Here is a 20,812-nt window from a genome sequence, read left to right as displayed (position 1 = left end):
TGACAATCCATGTGTTCAAAAACATTTAATAAAAAGATAAATGAAAAGTTACAGCTTTTACCCGGACTGGTTCCATTCCATTCATCTCCTTTAATCACTTCAGCTACATTTGTTGAAAATATCAATACTGTAGCCGTGAATATCCCCAAAGCTCCAATTAAATCATCTCCATCCAAAGTGATAGAGGAATCAACTGCACAAATGGTAAGGTGTTCATAAACTGCATGAAAAATGAAAGTGATGCGTCCTTTAAGTAATTTTCCCTCTTAATCATTTTCCCTGAGATCAATAATGTAAAAACGGGATAAGTGCAAAACAGGTTTAGTTGAAATCGACTTAAACCCCGAGATGAGACTTGTTTCAGAAACTGATAATTTAGTCAGTTACAGCAACTTGCGCTGGACCTTTATGAAATAGTTTCTCTGTTGCCCCCTGCTGGGCTTAGAGGAGCAGTTTGATTATGTGCGCCATTCCCTCAGTAAACAACTGGTATCAGAGCTCATTCATTTGCAGAGGTTTATGTGGGGGAAAAGATTTAAATCCCTTCTGGACAATGTGTGTTACCCAATTGTGAAGATTTACAGTCAGTTTGAATCACTAATTATGGGTCTGTCAGACCGAGGTTACAGTCAGACCTATATAACTGTTTGATCTACATTTTAATCTTATGCTAAAATAATATAAGTAGATGGATAAATAGTTTCAAATGTTCAATCCTGCAATCTATAAACCGTTAAGGAAATTACAATCTGCTAAATATTGTAGTTTTATTACGTGGACTAGGCCAAATACAATATAACCGTGTTAACTGACTCTTTTCTATGACACAGGCTGCTGTGTGTTTAAAGACAAGAAGTACATTGCCACACATTAGCCTTTCCAGCTCTGCTCTTTTATTTCCCCCCCCATTTAACCTCAATTGAAATCACAATTTCAGACCTCCACTGATGATGTTTTTTTTAATCCCCATTCACCAGGCTCAGAGTAAATATCTATTGATGGAACTAACTCCGATCAGTTATTCTGGAACAACAGAGAACTCACACTGCTCATCTCAGGGTTCAGTTTATCTGAAGCAGGCTACAGGTGAACATATACAGTCTCAGTAGGAGCCGTTGGTTAGGAAGGACTGGAACATGTGAAAAGCTGGACCTGGAGCCCACTGGGGAACCATGTGGCCAGCACCCTGGAACACAGGACAACAGTATTTCACAATGATGGCACCACATCACCACGCTTCACTGGCAGACACTCAGCACCACACTGGTGGGTTACCTTGATTGTGAGGAAGGTTACGTTTCCAAACTGTTGGTAGAATCCTGCAATCTGGTCCTCATGAATCCAGTGCTGGTACTTTGTGGTTGCCTGAGAATATAAGAAGTGTATCTGGTTATGGTTCTGGATGGAAAAGCCTTAAACACAAATATACACGTTTTAGAATAATGCCTTGTATTTAACCTTAATGCCGAGGTCCTCCACAAACCACTGGTCTCCCAGGAAGTTACAGGCCATGTCAGTGTCTCCGTTGTAGACGAGCGCCCGCAGGCCCAGAGACAGCAGCTTCAGATACACCTCCTTCATTGTTGGGTACTGGTTGGTGTAATTCTCTCCAACATCATCACTGTAATGAAGTGTTTATCATCTTCATCATCATCATCCAATCTGACTGCACACACAGGACGTATACAGATGTCTGTTAATACAAAGTCCAGACTGCAAGTGAAATTCTCTGCTGGGATGGTCGGTTTTTATCCTGTCTATAAAGATGGATGATGCATGTTCAGCTCCCACCACCCTGAAATGAATCCAAAATATCCTGAATACAAATGTTGCCATCTTATACATTTGAAGCCCGAGTCTTCTTGGGAGCATTCAGGATGGAGCCGGGTTAGTTAAGTCCCATGATACATTTGATCAACCAAACATGTGTTAGTCTCAACTGTCAATCATGACTTTTCACCCTGTTTTTAATAGCATCAAATTATTAAAACCAAACTTATCAGAAAAAGAAAAAAACAAAACATCGACCTTATAATGTTATCGTTAGTTGGTCCATGTCCCATCCACTTACATGGGTTTATGACCTGTACTGCAGTCGGCCAATAGGTGGCGATGAAGATACTTTGGCTTCACTTTTGGAATGCAGTCATGTTGTACACCTTCATATACAGTCTATACACACACACCACAGACTGTATATGAAGATGTAGTTTGACCAGTTATTGGAAAGTGAAATATTGTTTAGCTGCCATCAACTCATTTTCACCAACATTTATCATTTCAAATTTGTTTCACGTGCGTTAAATGAAGTGTTTTAATGGCACAGGTGCCACAAGTATCGACTCAATTTATAAAAGTCTCGAAAAGCACTGCATTGCAGTTTAAAACAGGTCAAACAGAGGCAAAATTTACAATCAGATGACTAGACAAATGTTTCTGGATTTATAAAGGTGGTAAGAGGAGATCTGATGTAATTTGTTGTGATGCAAGCAGGACACAGCCAGAGGAATCAGTTACCTGTAACTGAACTCAAGATTTGTCCAGACTACGAGAGGGACTTAATATGAAGCCGACTAAATTATAATCATCTCACTGCAACATACCTGCAGATGTCCCATGGTGGCAATACATCAGGAATGTGTAGAGCCTTCTTCACGTCGCCCCTGTTCAGCCAGTTCATCTGTGCTGTGCTGTTTATGCAGGGAGGAACTTCACCCAGGGACACAGAGGAAGTCACTCTGTCTGAAAACTACATTGAAGCAAAGTTTAACAATAACATAAGACAATCAGAACATTAAGCAGGGTTGAAAGGGTGAAACACTCACCTTGTGGCCCTGTGGAGGTTTCCTGTAGTTCTTAAACAGATGACTCATGGTCTTCTCATAGCCTCTGTGGAATCTATTGGGACCCTCACAGTCCAAGTAGAGGGCGTACTCATTCAGTCCACTGCTATACACGATGTCGAAGGCCTCCATCACCTGAAGGGAGACGAGGAAGAAGCGAAATTTGAAAAGAGCGACACTAGAAAATCCAAGTTAGATACCAGTAGAAATGGTGCACATGTTACCAGCGCCTGGCAGGGTTCCAACGTGGAGTTGTGAAAGTTACAGGTCCCCTTCTCACAGCAGTGTTTGTTCAGATCCCGCCACAAACTGCACAGAAAATAACTTTAAAATTAGAATTCTCTGGATCCACTTATCTGCAGCTTAGTTTGATGCATTTTACCCCGATCTAAAATTTGTCAACTGTTAAAACCCTCTTGTGTGTATAGTAAAAAAAAAAATACAGATTCAGAAATTCAAATAATGTTAACCAACAAAAACGAGCTGTTATAGCAGAGAGAACTGATCTTCATACAACAGCCAGTCTCTCCATTTTACATATAGATGTAATTTACTGTCAAAAGCCACATACATTACATTAGACTTAACAATGACCCACATTTAATTTCCTCCGATACCTCACATCTATGTTCTGATCAGCTATTTTATAGGGGTGGGAATTGGCAAAAATGTGACGATTCAATAGTATTGCGATATTTGGGCCATGATTCAATAGTATTGCGATTCTGCAAAATATTGCGATTCTGCGATATATTGCGATTCATGTCCCCCATATTATTCAAAGGCATTACAAAAAGAAGAAAATAAGACTGTTTAACTCACTTCAAATGTCACATTTAATTCTGTGAACAACATTGTCTTCTACACATTAACTGAAGTGCAAAAACTAAGAAAGGGTAGTGCAAAAACTTTGTCCTTGAACATTCAGGATACAGGACCTTTGTAATTATTTTCTGAATGAGACCTCTCACATGAACGCTGAGCTCCCAGCACATAACTTACAATTATTTAAATACAATACAGTAACATCAAGCAGACATAATAGAGTAACATAAACCTGAGAATAATCTTATAAATAAGAGTAACCTAGAGCTTCAATCAAATTGAGAAAAATAAACAAATGTTTACTGCAAGAGTCCAGTCGGCTGCAAGGTCATGAACCAAAATGTTAAATTCATTGGGGAATATTGGCATTTTTGTTCAGAAAAAGGAGTTGTCAACATGCTCAGATGTTAAAGTGCTCCTCTGGGCTGTTACTACATCTCCTGCAGTGGAGAACATCCTTTCCGCATACACACTAGGTATCTTTTAAACTCTGAAACTCTCCTTGTCATGCTTTGCCAGCCAGGGGCTGTTACATATTTGAAAAAAAAATATTGCAATACTTTGTTTTACAGTATCGATATAATCGCGGGCGCAAAATATAATAGTTCAGCGATACTGAACAGAATCGATTTTCCCCCACCACTACTATTTTATCCAAAATTAAACATCAAGCATAGAAACACTGCTTTAACATTTGTATAGTATTCCTAGTAGTTAAAAGGAAACAAGCTTCCTCTACAACGTGCCACTTACTCTTCTCCAAAGAGGCCGTGGTAGTAACCAAAGTAGATCAAACTTTGGTCATTGAGAGCAAAGCTGCTGATTCCGTTTCCCACTGCGAAGCCCTGGAAAACAAGTCATTGTTCAAAGAGAAAGGATTTATCCAACTGAGAGTAAACCTGGTTTAATTCCTCTGAAGGGCAGAGTTTCCATCATCAGACTGTATTGTGGAAGCCGTGCTGACAGAGCAGCCGATCGTGCTGGTGATACAAAACAAACAGACTCACCTTGAAATTGATGTGGGCCGGTCCTGTAGCCACCAGCAGGCTGAGGGTCGGGGCATAGACTCCACCGTAACTTTCTCCAAAGATGAAGAAGTCATTTTTAGTGAAATTTGGGAACTTGGTAAAGAAACCCTGCAGCGCTGCATAGTTGTCCGCAGCAACCTAAGAGAACATATGAAATAATTTCCTATCCAGTTTGTTCTGATAGTTTTATTTGCTTTTTAAAATCTCCTACAATAAACTCAATAGAACTCACCTGGTTGTCATTGGTTTTGTATACCCCGTCATCAGAGTAGGAGTAGCCCACCCCTGCTGGAGATTCCAGGTACAGCACGTTGGCGATCTTGTTCCAGCTGAATTTGTTCTCGTACAGTGTGGCCCCGTTATCGTTCACCTGAAAAGTTCAAATTCAACAGTGCTGACTCAGATTGACGTTACATTCAGTGCACAGGTATAGACGTGTGCACACGGTGAGCATGCTCACATGGAACGGTCCATTCTCTGACAGGAGTCCATCCAGCGAGCTGCAGCCTGGGCCTCCATTCAGCCAGAGCACCACAGGGTCTTTGAGCGGGTCCCGCTGAGAGGTCACGAACCTGCAGGGGATCAGGACCCCGGTTAGAGAGGCCGAACTGCACCACACAGGTTAATACTCAAGTTTGCGTCCCAACTTTGGCACATACGAGAATTTCTATGTTTTTAACCGAATGGACCGACACCTGTACATCTTCACACCACATTAAACAAAACATTTGGCTTTTCCAAAATAACATGAAACACTCCAAAGATGTTCTGCTAGAATTCACAATTTTTCGTAGTGACATGATGCTACAAGGTGACCGTTTTTGTCAAAGAAAATTAAATCCTAGTGTGTGTTGCTGTTGGATAACAGCCCAGGTCACTCTACTGCTGTAGTTCACATCCTCAGGGGCGTTTCAAAGGACTCTGCGGGCCAGGGGCACATAGAAGAGGATGTTTTCATTTATTACACAGTCAGTCAGACGGGACCTTTCACTGCAGAACTTGTGATGCCTCACGGACATGTTCCTTACAAGTACTTTTACTAAAGTGCAGGAACCTGTTGTGCTGCAGCGACCTCCCTCTCCAGGTGTGTAGACACGAGGAGAGACGACCTGTAGGTGTGAGGACAAACACACACTTATCTGCTTCCCCACGCTTCCTCCACAGTTTCTTACCAGTAATGGAAGAACTTCCCCGGTCCCACCCGCAGGTAGCCGGACCACTGCCGGTAGTTGGGCTTGAACATCATGCCCGGCAGATGCGTCACCTCGTCCGGGTCGTACTGAGCCCAGGAGCCGAGCTGCAGCCCGGCGAGCACACACAGCAGCAGCCCGCAGGACGACATCACAGGACCGAGCAAAGGGGGACCACGGAGGAACCAGTCCGGGTGGGTTCACAAGAGAAGACGGGTTTCAGTTTCCAACTCACAGATTCGACTTCCTCCTCTGTCCTGCACCGCAGCTCCTCGGATCGGTCATGTGACTGCTGCTGGGGGTCACGTGACCAGCCTCTGAGTCCGCACTGCTTTACATACACACACACTCACCGAGTTCCCCCTGATCCTAACCAATCACCGCTCTCCCTTTCTGTAAATGGCTCAATCCTAACCCAATCAGAGGGTGCGAAGAGGCGGGACATCGTTCCCCTCGAGTGGTAATGAGTACAAGTTTCAAAAGCCAAGAGAGAAACTGTGTTCTTTCGTTATATGGATACATTTAACTGTTATTATATATTTGACTGTTTTATTCATACATTATTTATTGTCCTCAGTTTGAAATGTTAAAGTCAGAAACTCTGGCACTGATTGAGCACATTTAGCCCGGCACAGTTTATAGAGTAAACAACACCAATCACAAAGAGGCTTTATAAAGGTAGAATTAAACAGTTTTCAATGAAATTACAATGATAAAGCTATTGCAGCTGATATAGACAGGAAATATATTTAGTTTTTTGCAGAAATTCTGGGACAAATAACATATTTTGATATTTGTTTTCTGTTGTGAACTAAAGCAAATGCAACCTCTGCAACAAGGGAAAGGGAATCAATCTATTCAATAATTGCTACTGCAATTGTCTGCTGAGCATGCTTTCTCTGAATCTTCAATCCGTGTTGTATCATTAACCAAGGGCTCCTCTGAGCAACTGACTCATAATGTGTCATGAGGCAGGAAAGGCTATAAAAAGGTAAGTACTCGCTTCCAGTTTTCCACTGTCTGAAATGTCAGAAATTACCATTAAGGGGAAGTGGAAGTAAAGACATAATTTGGAAAATAGAAGATATAAACTCTACCAGTAACCTCATCACAAAGGGCAACATTCTACTCATAAGTATGGATCAGAAAGCGTAGTTTTGGTTGCAAAAGCACAAAGTTAAAGTTGAGCTTTTTGGCTACAAAACCAAGCAAACATTTGACAGAAAGAAAACCTTGCCAGGCTGCCAGCTGCTATGCATATCTGCGGTGCAGATATCCTGCTTTGGGGTTGTCCCCTCTATAGAGAATGAAATCCCACTGATTATCAACAAATTCTGGATGCAAACTGTGTGTATGACAATGTAAAAATATCTAAGGAGTTGTGAAGATCTGCAGGAAGAGTGGGTGAAACAACTAAACCAAGACTGAAAGACAGAAATAGTCTGACTGTTACAAGTATTTGCGGGAGTGCTATCTGCCAAAGGAAGAAACTACTAAACACTGACTCAAATTACATACAGTCCATAATGTAACTTGTTGCAGGAGCAAATACACAGATGTTACAACATATGGGCTCCCTCAATGAGCCAAGAGGAACAATACCAGACCCTCAAGTAGCTAAATGGAACTTAGCCATCATTAAGATTCCCAAAAAACGAATTAAAACAAGCCACAAAGATATGCAGATACATCCATTTTTATTCAATAACATTAGAATTGCTGGGTATCAAGGCTCTCTAGATTTGAAATAAGTAGGTTTGATGTTCATACGATTACTAACAGATAACCGCAGTCATCAGCCAGCACCGCCCAAGACCACCAGTCAATGGACCAATAATAGCCCATGTTCACTGCAACATTTAATAATTTCATTAATTTCACTCATTTGTTTGTGAGTCTGAATGTAAAGTACATCACCAACTTATGACAGGGCATTTTTCAGGCATTGTCCTGGTGACAAGCACTTGTGTCAATGATATTCATTAATATTTTTACTGTTTTACTTCATATTGATCTGTGAGTATAAACCTGAGAACATTGAGGTCTTGTCCTCGTTTTGTGTTTTTCTTGGACTTTTGTGTTTTTAACAACCTCGAAGGAGTTTATTTACAATGAACACTTGGTGGATTAACTATAGGCTTAAATTTAAATGTGAATAATAGTTGTGGGCTAGAAAATAAATAAACTCGGAGGCTACACAACAGCACAATCCACACAATAGATGATAGATGGAGGTGGTGAGATCTGTAGAACTTAGGTCAGGAAATTAAACTCAAGCAAGACATTCTCTGGGTTTATGTTTTGAAATGTAATAGAAAAACACACAAAGTAAAATGTTTCAATGATACCATCAAAAGTGAGAGAGGAGACATCAGAGCAGTGAAACGACGTGACTCTTATTTTGAAAGCATTTCCATACGGATACCGGAGACAAACCGGCAGTCAACAATGGGAGGTGGAGAATGTCCGGAGGTGGAGGTGTTAGCATTAGCTTAGTTGCACCAGTAGCAACTTTAATCCGCCGTTCCGACAACAATCCAGTTAAAAACAATCACATTTAGTTTTTTCACCTTTCTCACTGAAGTCACGCAGACATTATGACTGTATTTACATCTAAGTGCATATTAAAACACAGCAGTTATAAATAAATCATTATGATTTGTATTAATTAGAACTTTGTGACTGAAAAGCTGCACAGAATTTCAGTATTACCAGTACCAACTTTTCACAATAAACCTCCTGAACGAGTGGTGAGAGTTGAGACGAGAAGAGCACGATGATGCTTTTTATTCCCTTTGCGGTTTATTTACACCGTGTGTGTTCAAATTCTCTCAAAACACGCAAAGCGAGCTCATACCGGAAACGCTGAAAAAAGGTAACTTCTAAACAAAGTATTTCCGGTTGTGTGAGGCGGGTCCGACGCGGCTGATTCAAACAACAGAGAGCGACTGTGTTTGTTTTGCTTGTGTGTCCCGCAGAGGAGCAACACGATCCCGCAGAGGAGGAACACGGGTCCGCCATGTCCGCCCAGGCCACCGGAACCTCCAGACAACTGAGCAGCCTCCGTCACCTCACCATCCAGTTCGTCGAGTTACTGCAAGAAGCGAAGGGAGGACTGCTGGACCTAAAAGAGGTACGTGTGTGTGTGTGTCCGGCGTGTGTGTGTGTGCGTGTGCGTGTGTGTGTGTTTGGGTGGGATAAACCTGAAAGTATGAGTTATCCCAGTATAAAACAGGAAAACAGATCCACTATTTATCCAAGATTTTTGGAGCTTTTAGAACATCTGTATTTTTGTTTGTGATTTCAATGGACCTGTCTAAAGGATAAAACGACGTTTTTATATACATATAGTCTGCTGTATGAAGTTAATGCAACAAATAATGTATTTTATGAGGAGACCCTTATCTGTCTATAATTTACTTTTATATTGCGTGCGTGTGAGAGTGTGTCTCTGTGATTGAGAGACAGAGTGTGAGAAAGATAGTGTGCATGTGTGAGAGATATACAGTAGTGTGAGTGTTTGTGAGAGAGGGTCTGTCTTTGTGTGTGAGTGTGTGTGTGTAGGTGAGCGTGAGAGCGAGAGCAAGTGTGTCTTTCTTTTTTATTACCTGCTTTTTCAGTATAAAGTTTTCAGTATTAACACAAATCACAAATCTCAATCATACAGATTAAGACACAACTCTCTCCACACACACACACACACACACACACACACACACACACACACACACACACACACACACACACACACACACACACACACACACACACACACACACTATTGCTACACTATTGGCCCCATAAGAAGGGCTATTTATCTGGACTCAGACTGCACATAATGCAATAATGAATTACAGTTACCTTTAAAAACCCTTTAACCTGCAGCGATGCCGATTGATCAATAATGACAATAGCTGGTTTTAGCCCCCAGAATGTTGAGAGGTCTCGCACTTTATCAGCTGTACACCAAACATACTCTTTAAATAAACTTAAAAGTATAACTATATAAAGAGCCTGCATTGAGGAATTCAAACTCCCTTAGGATGAGGCTGAAGAAACTGTGGTGGATGAGTTGTGTTTTATTCTTTCAGGCTCTGAGGCTCCTGGCTATCACACGGAAAAGGCGATTGTATGAGATCATTAGTGTGTTGGAGGGCATTGGACTCATTAGTAGGGTGACAAGCCGCTATATAAAGTTGATGTAAGTTCTCAATCCTGCCTTGTGTGCATGCATGTGTGTCAAGAATGGTGTGCCAAATACATTTGACAATAAAATACACACGTGTTCTTTAAACCAGGGGTATGACGCCAGGACAGAATATTCTCCAGTTGAACCACAGACTGACCAAGTTAAAGTTGGAGGTGAGGGGCCTGGAGGAGATGGAGTTCATGTTGGACCTGCAGACAATGTGGGTCACACAGAGCATCAGAAATACGACAGAAGACTGCTGCAAATATCCTTTTCATGCCCATTTACTCTAGAATGCATTGATTTTCAACATCGTTATTCTATGTTTTTAAATCTACCTCTATTTACAAAAACGTCTAGCAGAGATTGGAGAAATGTGGGTATTTGTAAGTGTAAATAAGATGTTGAATAGACATGTGATCAGATTTAATGCAAGTTTTACCTTTATGGCAGGGGTGTTTTATCAAAATATGTCAGTCTGTCACATAGCAACTAGCTCTAGGAACTCACAGTATTTTCATATTAAACCTTAATTCAGATAAACCCTGAATTATGTGAATCATGAAGATATCTGCAGCTGCTTCAATGGTAACATATCATCATTCACTTTCTCAATGGTTTTGTCAGCTGCCGTATCATTGATAGTTAAAAATCATCCAAATGGAAACATCTTCCTTTCATAGAGGAAAGCTTTGAGGAAAACACACTTTGTTTTTGCAGAACATAAAAGCCAACTCCGCTGCTGTTGAGTTGCATTGATGGGGTTTTCTGTTGTGAAACCGAGAGATGGAAGAATAATAAAAAACTATGTAAAACAGCAGAGATATTTATGTACTTGCCGTAAAGTCTGTGTAGACTTCACTAGATTTATACCAGCCATGAAAGACACCGCATTGCAGCATAGAATCGGCTGTCATGCAGCTACACAAACATTTATGTATTAAACTCTACACTGTCACTACGGCAGCTGACAGACTGTTGGTTTTCACTAGACTCGAAATATATGAGGACCAAAATAAATGTTTACTGACTGTGTCTCATGTCTCCTCAGGCCACACACTCCTGGCAGTACGAGCACCATCTGGCACGAAGTTAGACGTTCCCATACCTAAAGCTGTAAGTCCTGCATCACTGGAACGTACTGTGGCCCATTGCTTTTGTTGTTGTTGCTGACTTTACTGCAGGTGGAATGACCTGGTGTGTGCATCTTCTTTCAGGCCAAGTGTCCAGCAAAGTACCAGGTCCATCTGAAAAGCATCAGCGGCCCCATTGATGTCCTGCTCCTCAGCAAACTGTCTGCAGGCTCGGCTCCTGTCGTCCTGCCGGTCCCACCGCCAGAAGACATTTTACGGAACGCCAAGTTAGCAATGTCCTCTTCACATGTGACAGAAAGCAGTGCTAATTCAAGACAGGCGGCCACAGAGGGAACGCAGCAGCAGCAGCATCGTGCATCGCCGCTTATTAACACTGAGTTCAAAAGAATGCGGTCACCTTTTTGTGAGTAATTTAGTTTGTGGCGCTTCTGTTAGTGTTTTTGTTGATTGTCCACTGAAAGAAAAATCTAGCACACAGTTTCAGCTTGGACCTGACCCTGTGCCAAACAGATCCAAAGTCTCTGTCGGAAAGAAAATATCTTTGCTTTGACCTTCAGGCGCAGGATCAACAAAGTGATATCACATTGTCTCTGTTTACTTTGAAAAAAAAGAAAGAATAAGAGTGGAAGAGCTGAAGATACCTTTAAGCATTACCTTAAGGGGGTAATTTCCATCAGCGCTCTTTTGTTTGTTGTTGAGCAGGATTATAAAAAAATACTGAACCGATTTCCATACAGTTTATCTAGTGATGGGGCATGACCTAAAGAGGAAACAACATTTTTTTAGAGCAGATCCGGATAAATGAGCAGACTAAAAAAAAATCTTCACCTTCTTTAACATGGCAGATTGGGCGTTCGCCTCGGTGAGTGCCCTTCTGGTTTCAGACTGTGAACGGAATCAGTTAATTTTGCAGTTTAAAAAGGGAATAATTGCATTAATTTGGAAAAAATCTTGTTTCCAGTGCGAAATTTATCAAAGGAACTGAGCGACCTACTAGACCCATCGAAAGGTAAAGCTCTTGTTGTTGAAGTGACGCTGACTTATTGATGTTCATTACATTTTGAAAGTCAGTTTGACTGTAAACAAGTTTATGATTAACTGTGTCTCCTCCTTCATTTGTTTGCAGAAGTAATGAATACAGAAATAATCACAAAGTTTATGACCTCTGAAGGTAAGTCCACTTTATTTTCTGGTTTTCATATATATTGAATATCAGTATTTGAAGAGTTTTCCCATTTTTCACGGGTATATTTCTGCTCCTCAGTTGTTTCTTCACTCTTCCGAGCGCCGCCACCAGCTGAGTGTGAAAACCTGTATAGTCTTGATGAAAGAGAAAACCTCTTAGACCTCTCGAATGACCTACTCAATTATCAACCATGAACTGTTGTAATAAGACTGCAAAACTAGGAGTTGTAAAGAGCAGTCAGTTTTTAAATGGTTACTTGATTTAACAATTAATAAACAAATGATGTTGAATATTGTGTCCATCTTATGAATATTCATATACATAAATACCAGGACAAAAATACACAATCTACAATACTCAGTTAAACCAATACCTCTTTGACAGCGTCGCCTATAAGAACACCATTTTACAGTAACTACAGGAGCTGATTGGATGATTTGAATTACAATACACAATTTTGAGTAGCTAAATGCTGATGTTGTTCTTACAGGCAGGTTAAATGTTTAATGATCACCATCACATTTAGCAAAAAATAACAAAGTCCCACCTCATGGTGGCGCAAGAGAACTACGGGAACTATGAATGCCTGAAGACAGTGTCAACATCATCCATCCAGTGAATATTTCTGTCTTTACCAAAGTGTGATTTATTCTCTTTCAGCAGTAAACTATTTGACTGGTATATAAAAAATTACGTTTTGTACGTGAGGATTGTTTTGGAACAAAACTTTGCACAGACAGTTTATATTGTACTATAGAACACGCAAAACAGCTACAAACACACACACACTAGTATTTGAAAGTACAATCTTCTTCAATAAAATAAACCAAATAATGACATATTAATCAATGTTGCTTCTGTTGTTAAAAAAATATATAAATACAAAAAATGAAAAAGCGAAGTCACACAAAAAAGAAGACTGTCAACTTTACAAACTGCAGAAGACAGAATAAAGGAAGCTCTACAGACGCACAAGTTTGCATTTCTCTCCGGGACAGGGACCAGGGAGCCAGAGGGCCACTGCAGGATCCACTTCCGGTCCTGTGGTAACTTGGCTTCTCAATCCCTCACCAATTCATCCTTATGAATAATTATAATAATGATGATCATTCATAAAGTTCATCATGATTGTGGTGCCCGGTGCCCCACGTACAGCGCGTGCTGGGAGTGACGGCCCTCGATATGCCAGATCCATGTTGCTATGACAACAGACCCCAACAACTGTTTCCATGGCGACACATTGACGGCGCACAGTTCCAGGCTCGAGACAGAAGTGGACTTGAAACAAGTGAAACTGTTTCCGCCTCTCCGTGTCACGACACGATGGTGAGATATTAAAATCATCCATTACTGTGGTTAGCCACCTAGCGGCTAACGCTCGGTTGTTGTGTTGGACTAGCGACCTAGCAGCAGTGCTAGACTGAATACCGCTGTTACTATAGATCGGATTTGGTTTTAACCTTGTTTCCTCTCTTATGTTGACTTCCGTCCAGCCTCCCAAAAGCAAAGGGTCGGCTAAAAAGCCCGCAAAGCCCCGGACGCCCACTCTGATCGATGGCCTCACCAAGGAGGAGCTGTCCAAGGAGCAGGTCAGAGCTGCTAACCCCTCTCACACCAGCAGAGGGCGCTGTCGTGCTCCGTGTGATCTGCTCTGTGAGGGAATCCACATGATCACTGGGACAGAGCCAGGGAACTCAGCCAGAGAACGTATCCTGGCTTTTAGTTTCCAATGTTGTCTACCAACAGGAACATTTTTACACTATCATCTCTCTTCTTGTGAAAATGTGTGTCAAGCTCCAACCGACCAGTGTAAAACGCAGGATGTGTAGTAGGTTGTTACACTGAGGACAACATCAGGGTTAATTTCTCAGACCTGCTGTAGTAGTTTTATGATGTTTTCACAGGCAGAGAAGTTCCCCCTGTGATCACGGACTTAACTTTGATTGTTTTCAATAGGTGGAGTGTATGGTGGCCTGGGATGTATTTGCCATCAAAGTGTCTAAACTACTCCTGTTAAATCAAAAGTTCCAGCTTGAGTAAGCTTAAACTTCTATTTGAGGCTTAAGACGTTCCACTAACACAATTCAGCCTGGTCTAACCATGGCTAACCCTAGAGTAGAGGATATAAGTCCCTGAAAGGCACAAAAACCTGTGCGGCTTGATTTTTTTTTTGCAGGAGAGCAACAGGTGATCATAGAGCTCTGTTAAGAATTTAAACTCATGTTTTATTGACATTGGTTGTTATAGTTACTAAAAGCGACTAGAAATTGTCTGGATCATCTACCAAAAATATATTTCCGTCTATTTCAGATGGAAGAGCACATTATGGGCCTTCGAGAGGAGCTGGATCGAGAGAGGGAGGAGCGGAACTACTTTCAGCTGGAGAGGGACACCATTCAAAACTTTTTGGAGAACACAAAGAGAGAGCTGCAGGAGATAAAGGCTGAAATGAACAACCTAGAGAAGGACACTGAAGAGGATGAGAGGTGCCACCAAGTAGAGATCAAGGCAAGGGAGTGGACAGATACAGGATAGTCTGTATTTTAATCCAGAATATGACAGTCCAGGGAACAAGGTGGTCCAGATGTAATGGTCCTTAAATGCAGTAAAACGATACAATCTTGGACAATTTAGTCAGTACAATCTTTATTATCCCACAATCCTTCATGTACTTTCTTTAGTAACGTTCAGATACATTTACATGGCGAAATGCCTTTGGGCAACACATTGAACCCCAAATTCACAAATCCATCACCGGCAACGTGTGAAATACCGAACAAATACCGATAGACTGAATATCCTCAGCAGACAAGAAGCCATTTTTTTTCTTCTGTCGGATTAGTTCAAAGATCACAAACAAAATGAGGATCAAACAGCACTCTCGCCAACTCTTTCTGTGTTAATGCTTTATAGACAATAACATATTGTCGTCCATAGTAAAGAGGCAGATTTGTTGTTATTTTCATGAAAAGCAAGGATTACGGAGATATACTGATCCTTTCATGAGCTCCTCACTGGGGAAATGTCAAATCAAAGCTGCTCAATATCTGATCTTTGCTTGTGTGAGAGTAGGATTTAAAGGAAGCTTAAAAGCTGTGTTATAACAGGGCTACAGAATGGGGTTGCGTGGGATCTAAAAGCTCTGCGACGGCACAGCCTTACAGCAGCAACTAGTGACAGGTCAAAAGAGAATACATTTCATATTTGACTTTGTTGTTCTCTCCACTAGGTGTTTAACCAGAAGATGAAGCACCTCCTTTGTGAACACCAGAACACGATCTCTGAGTTGAGAGCAAATGCTTTAGTCTCGACTGAAATGCGGCAGAAGGAGCAAGACACATTAGAGTTTGAGCTTCTTAAGAGAATGAAGGCCATCAAGGTCGAGATGGAGGAGATTAACGATGAAAACCTTGTCAAGGAGCTTGAACTGGTTTGTATTAAACACCAAGTCTGAATGGTTTCTCAACTTTAACATGAGTGGATTCAGTTTTTTACTTTTGCTTCAATGTATTTCCTTCTAATACCAGTGTGATTGTTGTCTCGACAGAAACATGCCGAAGAAATGACTGAAGTTAAGGACAAATTGGAGAAGCAACTCAGAGGTAAACTAGAGTCGATTTTTGAAATGTTACAGAAACTGAGAAAAAAAACTAAATTTCCTGATCCACGCCAGAATTTTGTTAGGTTGTTTGTGTGTGAGTTGTCAAGAACTAAATGGGAGCCATCGTGTTTTGTGGCTTTTTGAGTAGAAACTGAAACTGTGTATGAGGGAAAGACGACGTTTCTGCTACAAGAGCTGGGCAACATGAGGAGAAGTGGGATCAGTGAGAAAGAACATCAGTGGAACAGCCACATCGATGTTCTCGTATCCGACCACAACAAAGCTCTCAGGGAAGCTAGTGAGCTGGTTAAAGACTTACAACAGGCTCTGGAGGGGAGTGATTCATTCAAGGTACGTGTTCACACTAAGCCTCTCAGAATAAAAACAAAGAAATATCTGATGTTTCATTTGGGCCTGCAACTGATGAGTAATTCCGTCACTGATGATTCAGTTGATTATTGATTATCAATTGTTTTGTCTAAAAGTGCTAAACTTTCCTGAAGTCTTGACTGCTCATCATTTTGACATCTATTATTATATCTTTTGGATTTCTCTTAATTGTCGCAACATAGTTTTGATCCAGTCATGCTTTTCTTCATCTTTTGTTTGACTTTTTTTTTTAGACACAAATGAAAGAAATGAAGACGAAACAGAAGCAGGAGGAAAAGGACCTGATCCTTGTTTTGCGGGATAACAAACGTCTTGCTGAGCATCTCTCGAAAGCTGAAGAGGAAATCGCTGAAAAGAAGAAAAAAATGAAGCACAGCTCAATGAAAAAGGTTCTATTGAGTTACAATTCTGACTTGTACTCTTATATTGGCTGCTACCTGCTTATTTGCTCAGTTTTAGTCGCATACTGAACATTAACATAAGATACTCTATTTATGACAGGAGGACACCAAAGAAAAGATCATAGAAAAGAAGATGAATAATCTGAAACAGGATTACGAGACGCTGCAAGAGACATTCGACAAGGTAAAAGATAAGATTGAGTTGCACGGTGTCATGTTACTCAAATGTTAGCTTCATTTGTCTGCACCTTGGAAGTAAGCCAGATGTCTAAGTGACTATTTTTGCATCTGTGTGTCTTGTGTGTATGTGCATGTCGCACAGCTTCAGCTTGAGAGGGACGAGCTGTACAAGACGCACTCTCAGTCTATTCAGAAGGCGCAGCATAAAGCCGATCTGAAGAACATGCAGCTGGAGACGAAGCTGAAAGCTCTCACAGACAGTCTGGAGAAGACAAACGCTCAGCTCCACTCTGTGCTCACTTCCTCTAACATGGACCAAACAGGCCTTCGTGAGCTCATAAACAACATTCAGGTAACTGTTTATCTGAAATGTATTTTATGCTGTTTGTACGTGAGAGAAAGATGTTGTATTTTAACATTATCTATTTTTCACTTGTAGGAAAACCTTGACTCCGACAATAATACCATCAAGACCTTACAGTATAAGAAACATCAGATTTCCAAGGTTAGTGGATCATTTACATATTTGTTTAAACAATGATGATATTTAAACATGTTTTGTACTGAAGTTCCTACTCTTGGTCCTGACAGGCGCGTGAGGATTTGCTGCTCTACTACAAGGCCAAGCTAAGGGCTCTTGGTGTCCCAGTGGAGGAGCTTCGTGCTGAGCCCTTTGAGAGCAGTCGTGCTGGAAAAATTCCAGGACGGGTCTTAGATCTTGGCTTTGCCCAAAAGTGAGAAAACAGACATTTTAGATAAAAATCACCATCAGCAAAGCTCCGATGCATCATGCAGGGACTATTTTCTTAAAGGAAAGCTGCTCAAATTGAAAAAAACGTATATACATTTTTCAACAAAAGGTTATTGTAGCTTTATTAAGCAACATTTTGTTGTTTCAAACTATAACAAATTATTTAAAAAAACAGGCTTAGAAGCATGAAAATGTGACCAGGACATCCCTACTTTTACCTCAGCTGTTTGACTTTCTAAAAAGGAATGTTAAACAACAGTCACTTCATAACGAGAAATTGATTTATGGACGTTCTGAGACCTAGAGACCTGGGCCCGAGCTGCTCATTAATCCAGTGATGCATGGAGGGGGAAGAAGTTTTGTACAAAGAGGGAGTTGAATGGGGGAGCAGCAAGTTTGCGTGCTCTCCAAGTGGCTGAGTGAACCACCCCCGGATGCTCTGCCAGTCTCCAAGACTTAATCCAAACTTTATGTAGCTTGGTTTCTTTGAAGAAAATTTTACTTTTTTGATTCTTGTTGATCTGGGTTTTGTACCCTCATGGTTGAATGAACTTATTGTAAGTTGCTTTGGATAAAAGCCTAAGCTAAATGAAATGTAATGTAATCAGATTGTCATGTTGATTGTCAGTATATTGGTTGATTGGGAGTAGATCCTGGGGGCAAGTGAAGTTGAGTCTGTTGACACTCAACTTGACCCCAACTTTACCCTAACTCCAGTCGGGGAGCTCTGCTTACTTCTGAGCCTTGAAGTATAGTATCTAGTAACAATACTAGATTTTTGCCACACAATGACATTTTGTTTCTATTGTATAAAGTCATTAATGTCCGTAATCAGCGATTTAGCAAACTAAACTAAATTTCAAATACATTGTCTACCCTCTAGTCGTACCTACAAAAATGTCTTTGTTAAGCACAATGGGACTTTCTGTTTAAACACGTGTGATGTATTTGCCTTATTGATATTGATGAATAAACAAATGATAAATTACAACTAAAGACAGAGTGCTATGCTGCCTAATTTACTATAAGTCACTAATGGTAAACTATTTCTAAGATATGACAGGCTGAACCCTTTCACTGATGCAATGATTGACTTTATTTAGGCCATTTAAGCGACAGGTCTATATCATAAACTATACAAAGATGGACAACTTGTCTTCACTTCCTCCCACCATCCAGAAATGTAGCCAAAATATTCCAGATACAAACTCTTCATTTCCCAAAGTCGGCACAGTAGAGATCTAGGGAGGAAGCCAGGGTAGCAAGTCCCTCTGATACACACGTTTGATCTATCGCAAGTCAGCTTCGGCTGTCAATCATTACGTTTCACCTGTTTTTATATCATACCACTTTTCAAACTTGAATATTTGGACATACATTGGTGTAATAAGAGCCAACTTTAAATGACAGCTCACATGTTTCAGACAAATGTATAAGTACTTAGACTTTTTTGTTTAGTCATGTTCAGTCCAATATGTTATGGTAGCTGGATTGGACCTATACTGCAGCCAGCCACCAGGTGTTGCTCAAGATGCTTTGGCTTCACTTCCGGGGAGCCATCAAGTCGTCCATCTTTATACACAGGTACAGGCATATCTATGGTTTAAAGCTACATGGACATGATACATGTGGTGTAAAAACCTTCAGTGGGCAGTTTGTTTAAGAGTCAAAGTCCTTTATCATTCTGCTCTGCACCAAGAGTGTCAAAGATTCTTCTCAGCTTCATGTGATACTACATTTTGAAAAATTTGTAATCAACCAATCCAATTGCAGGAAAGATGGTCAGTCTCGTTACATCAAGACGTTACAGTAAAGCTGACCTTTGACCCTTGAATACCATTTATTTGCCTCAAATGTTTAGTTAGCACCTTAATTCTTGAGTTTGCTTTTGATAACAGATGATTGACCTTGATTGTCCTTGGCCCACAAAAATCATATCAGTTAATGTTTATTCAAAGTTTATGTTTATGCCATATTTGAAGAAAGTCCCCTGAGGAGTTCATGAGACGGGTGGGCAGACAACCTGAGAACATGATACCTCCCGACATGGCTGTTTCCTGAGCTGAGGCGTTATTATAAAGGTCAGTTAGATGAAAGTTAAATCAATTCATCAAATTTAAAACAGCAAGTGAAAGAAAATCTGGTCTTGATGCCAGCTCGGTGTCGAGGCATTATTGCATTTTTTAACTGTTTTGTTATGGGGACAAAAACTGGACTCAGACCAAATATTCCAATCTGAACAGTTGGTTTCAGCAGCTGATTTCCTCGCTGCCAGGACTCAGTTTCCAGCAGAGAGAACAGGAACATATGGGGTGGATCCAGTTTCTCATTGAATATTCCAGTGGTGAATCGAGCCCTGCTTCACTGAGTGATCGCTGTTCCGTGTGGTATCAATAATACAGGAGGATGTTATTGTGCCCGTGCAGGCCCTAGTATCGCACAGCTAAAGCGAGTGGAGGGAGGGGGGGTGGTCCTTTCACTCGGGCCTCTTGGGTTTCAGGGCCCGCAGACAGTGGTCTGACTCCTGGGAGCCTGCTGCTTTGCCCTTGCACAGGGCTCAATTGTGAGTCTGCCTGACCGATGGATAAATGTGTCTAAACACTGACAGCCTGCACAGTCCCGCTGGCCAGGCGCCGTCAGTAAGACTATACCCCCCCCCCCCATAACAAACCTGCAGTCACAAGACAAGTCCCAGCTGAGAGACAGCTCAATAGAGAATTAGTCAGTGGGAGACCTCGGACAGTTAGAGAATGGGATAGATATCATGGGCGTGATTAACATGATCCAGATTTTCACCTCGATTAAGCACCTAGCTGAGGGCTGTGACCTTGCTGTGGCCTTGAGAAGATCCAAAATAGAGCTGGGAAAACAAAAACAGTGCGTTGTTCATCAAAAGAGACACCTCAAGAGTTTTTCAGGAGTTCTGCACATTTAATCACTATGCACTCTCCCTTTCTCTGTCCTTTGTTGTATAAAAGTGTCAAACACACAGTAGGACGACGAGTAAACTCAAGTGAAACATGAAACCGAGCAACAACCTAAACCCCCGAGACCAAAACAAACAGCTATAAGAGCAGAGAGAGATGGAGGACAGAGGTGGGAGGGGTGCAGGAGGAGAGTGAAAGGTAGAGAGA

At 41.1% G+C, this 20,812-nt stretch overlaps 3 protein-coding genes across 3 annotated transcripts; 2 read left to right on the top strand and 1 right to left on the bottom strand.

The window, feature by feature from the left end:
- Positions 1-10: 10 nt before the first annotated feature.
- Positions 11-6,170, bottom strand: si:ch211-122f10.4 (cathepsin A-like). Its single transcript, XM_061067868.1, has 11 exons — positions 5,869-6,170; positions 5,157-5,268; positions 4,929-5,066; positions 4,676-4,834; positions 4,422-4,513; positions 3,068-3,152; positions 2,826-2,978; positions 2,604-2,749; positions 1,459-1,621; positions 1,276-1,365; positions 11-1,186 (listed from the first exon to the last, which is right to left on the bottom strand). Exons 1-11 carry the CDS (start codon positions 6,036-6,038, stop codon positions 1,103-1,105), a joined length of 1,392 nt encoding a protein of 463 aa, XP_060923851.1. The 5' UTR covers positions 6,039-6,170; the 3' UTR covers positions 11-1,102.
- A 2,735-nt stretch (positions 6,171-8,905) lies between these two features.
- LOC132998141 (transcription factor E2F4-like) lies at positions 8,906-12,549 on the top strand. Its single transcript, XM_061067641.1, has 9 exons — positions 8,906-9,019; positions 9,978-10,087; positions 10,185-10,340; positions 10,620-10,663; positions 11,127-11,200; positions 11,299-11,572; positions 12,131-12,178; positions 12,296-12,340; positions 12,434-12,549. Exons 1-9 carry the CDS (start codon positions 8,906-8,908, stop codon positions 12,547-12,549), a joined length of 981 nt encoding a protein of 326 aa, XP_060923624.1.
- A 988-nt stretch (positions 12,550-13,537) lies between these two features.
- gas8 (growth arrest-specific 8) lies at positions 13,538-17,665 on the top strand. Its single transcript, XM_061067640.1, has 11 exons — positions 13,538-13,681; positions 13,849-13,944; positions 14,666-14,863; positions 15,585-15,785; positions 15,903-15,957; positions 16,105-16,307; positions 16,589-16,735; positions 16,851-16,931; positions 17,070-17,279; positions 17,367-17,432; positions 17,519-17,665. The coding sequence occupies exons 1-11, from the start codon at positions 13,538-13,540 to the stop codon at positions 17,663-17,665; spliced, it is 1,548 nt and encodes a 515-aa protein (XP_060923623.1).
- Positions 17,666-20,812: the final 3,147 nt, after the last annotated feature.

Source organism: Limanda limanda, chromosome 3, assembly GCF_963576545.1.
Source record: "Limanda limanda chromosome 3, fLimLim1.1, whole genome shotgun sequence".
In the NCBI taxonomy this organism is placed as follows: Eukaryota; Metazoa; Chordata; class Actinopteri; order Pleuronectiformes; family Pleuronectidae; genus Limanda; species Limanda limanda.
This window is presented reverse-complemented; position numbering and strand designations above follow the sequence as displayed.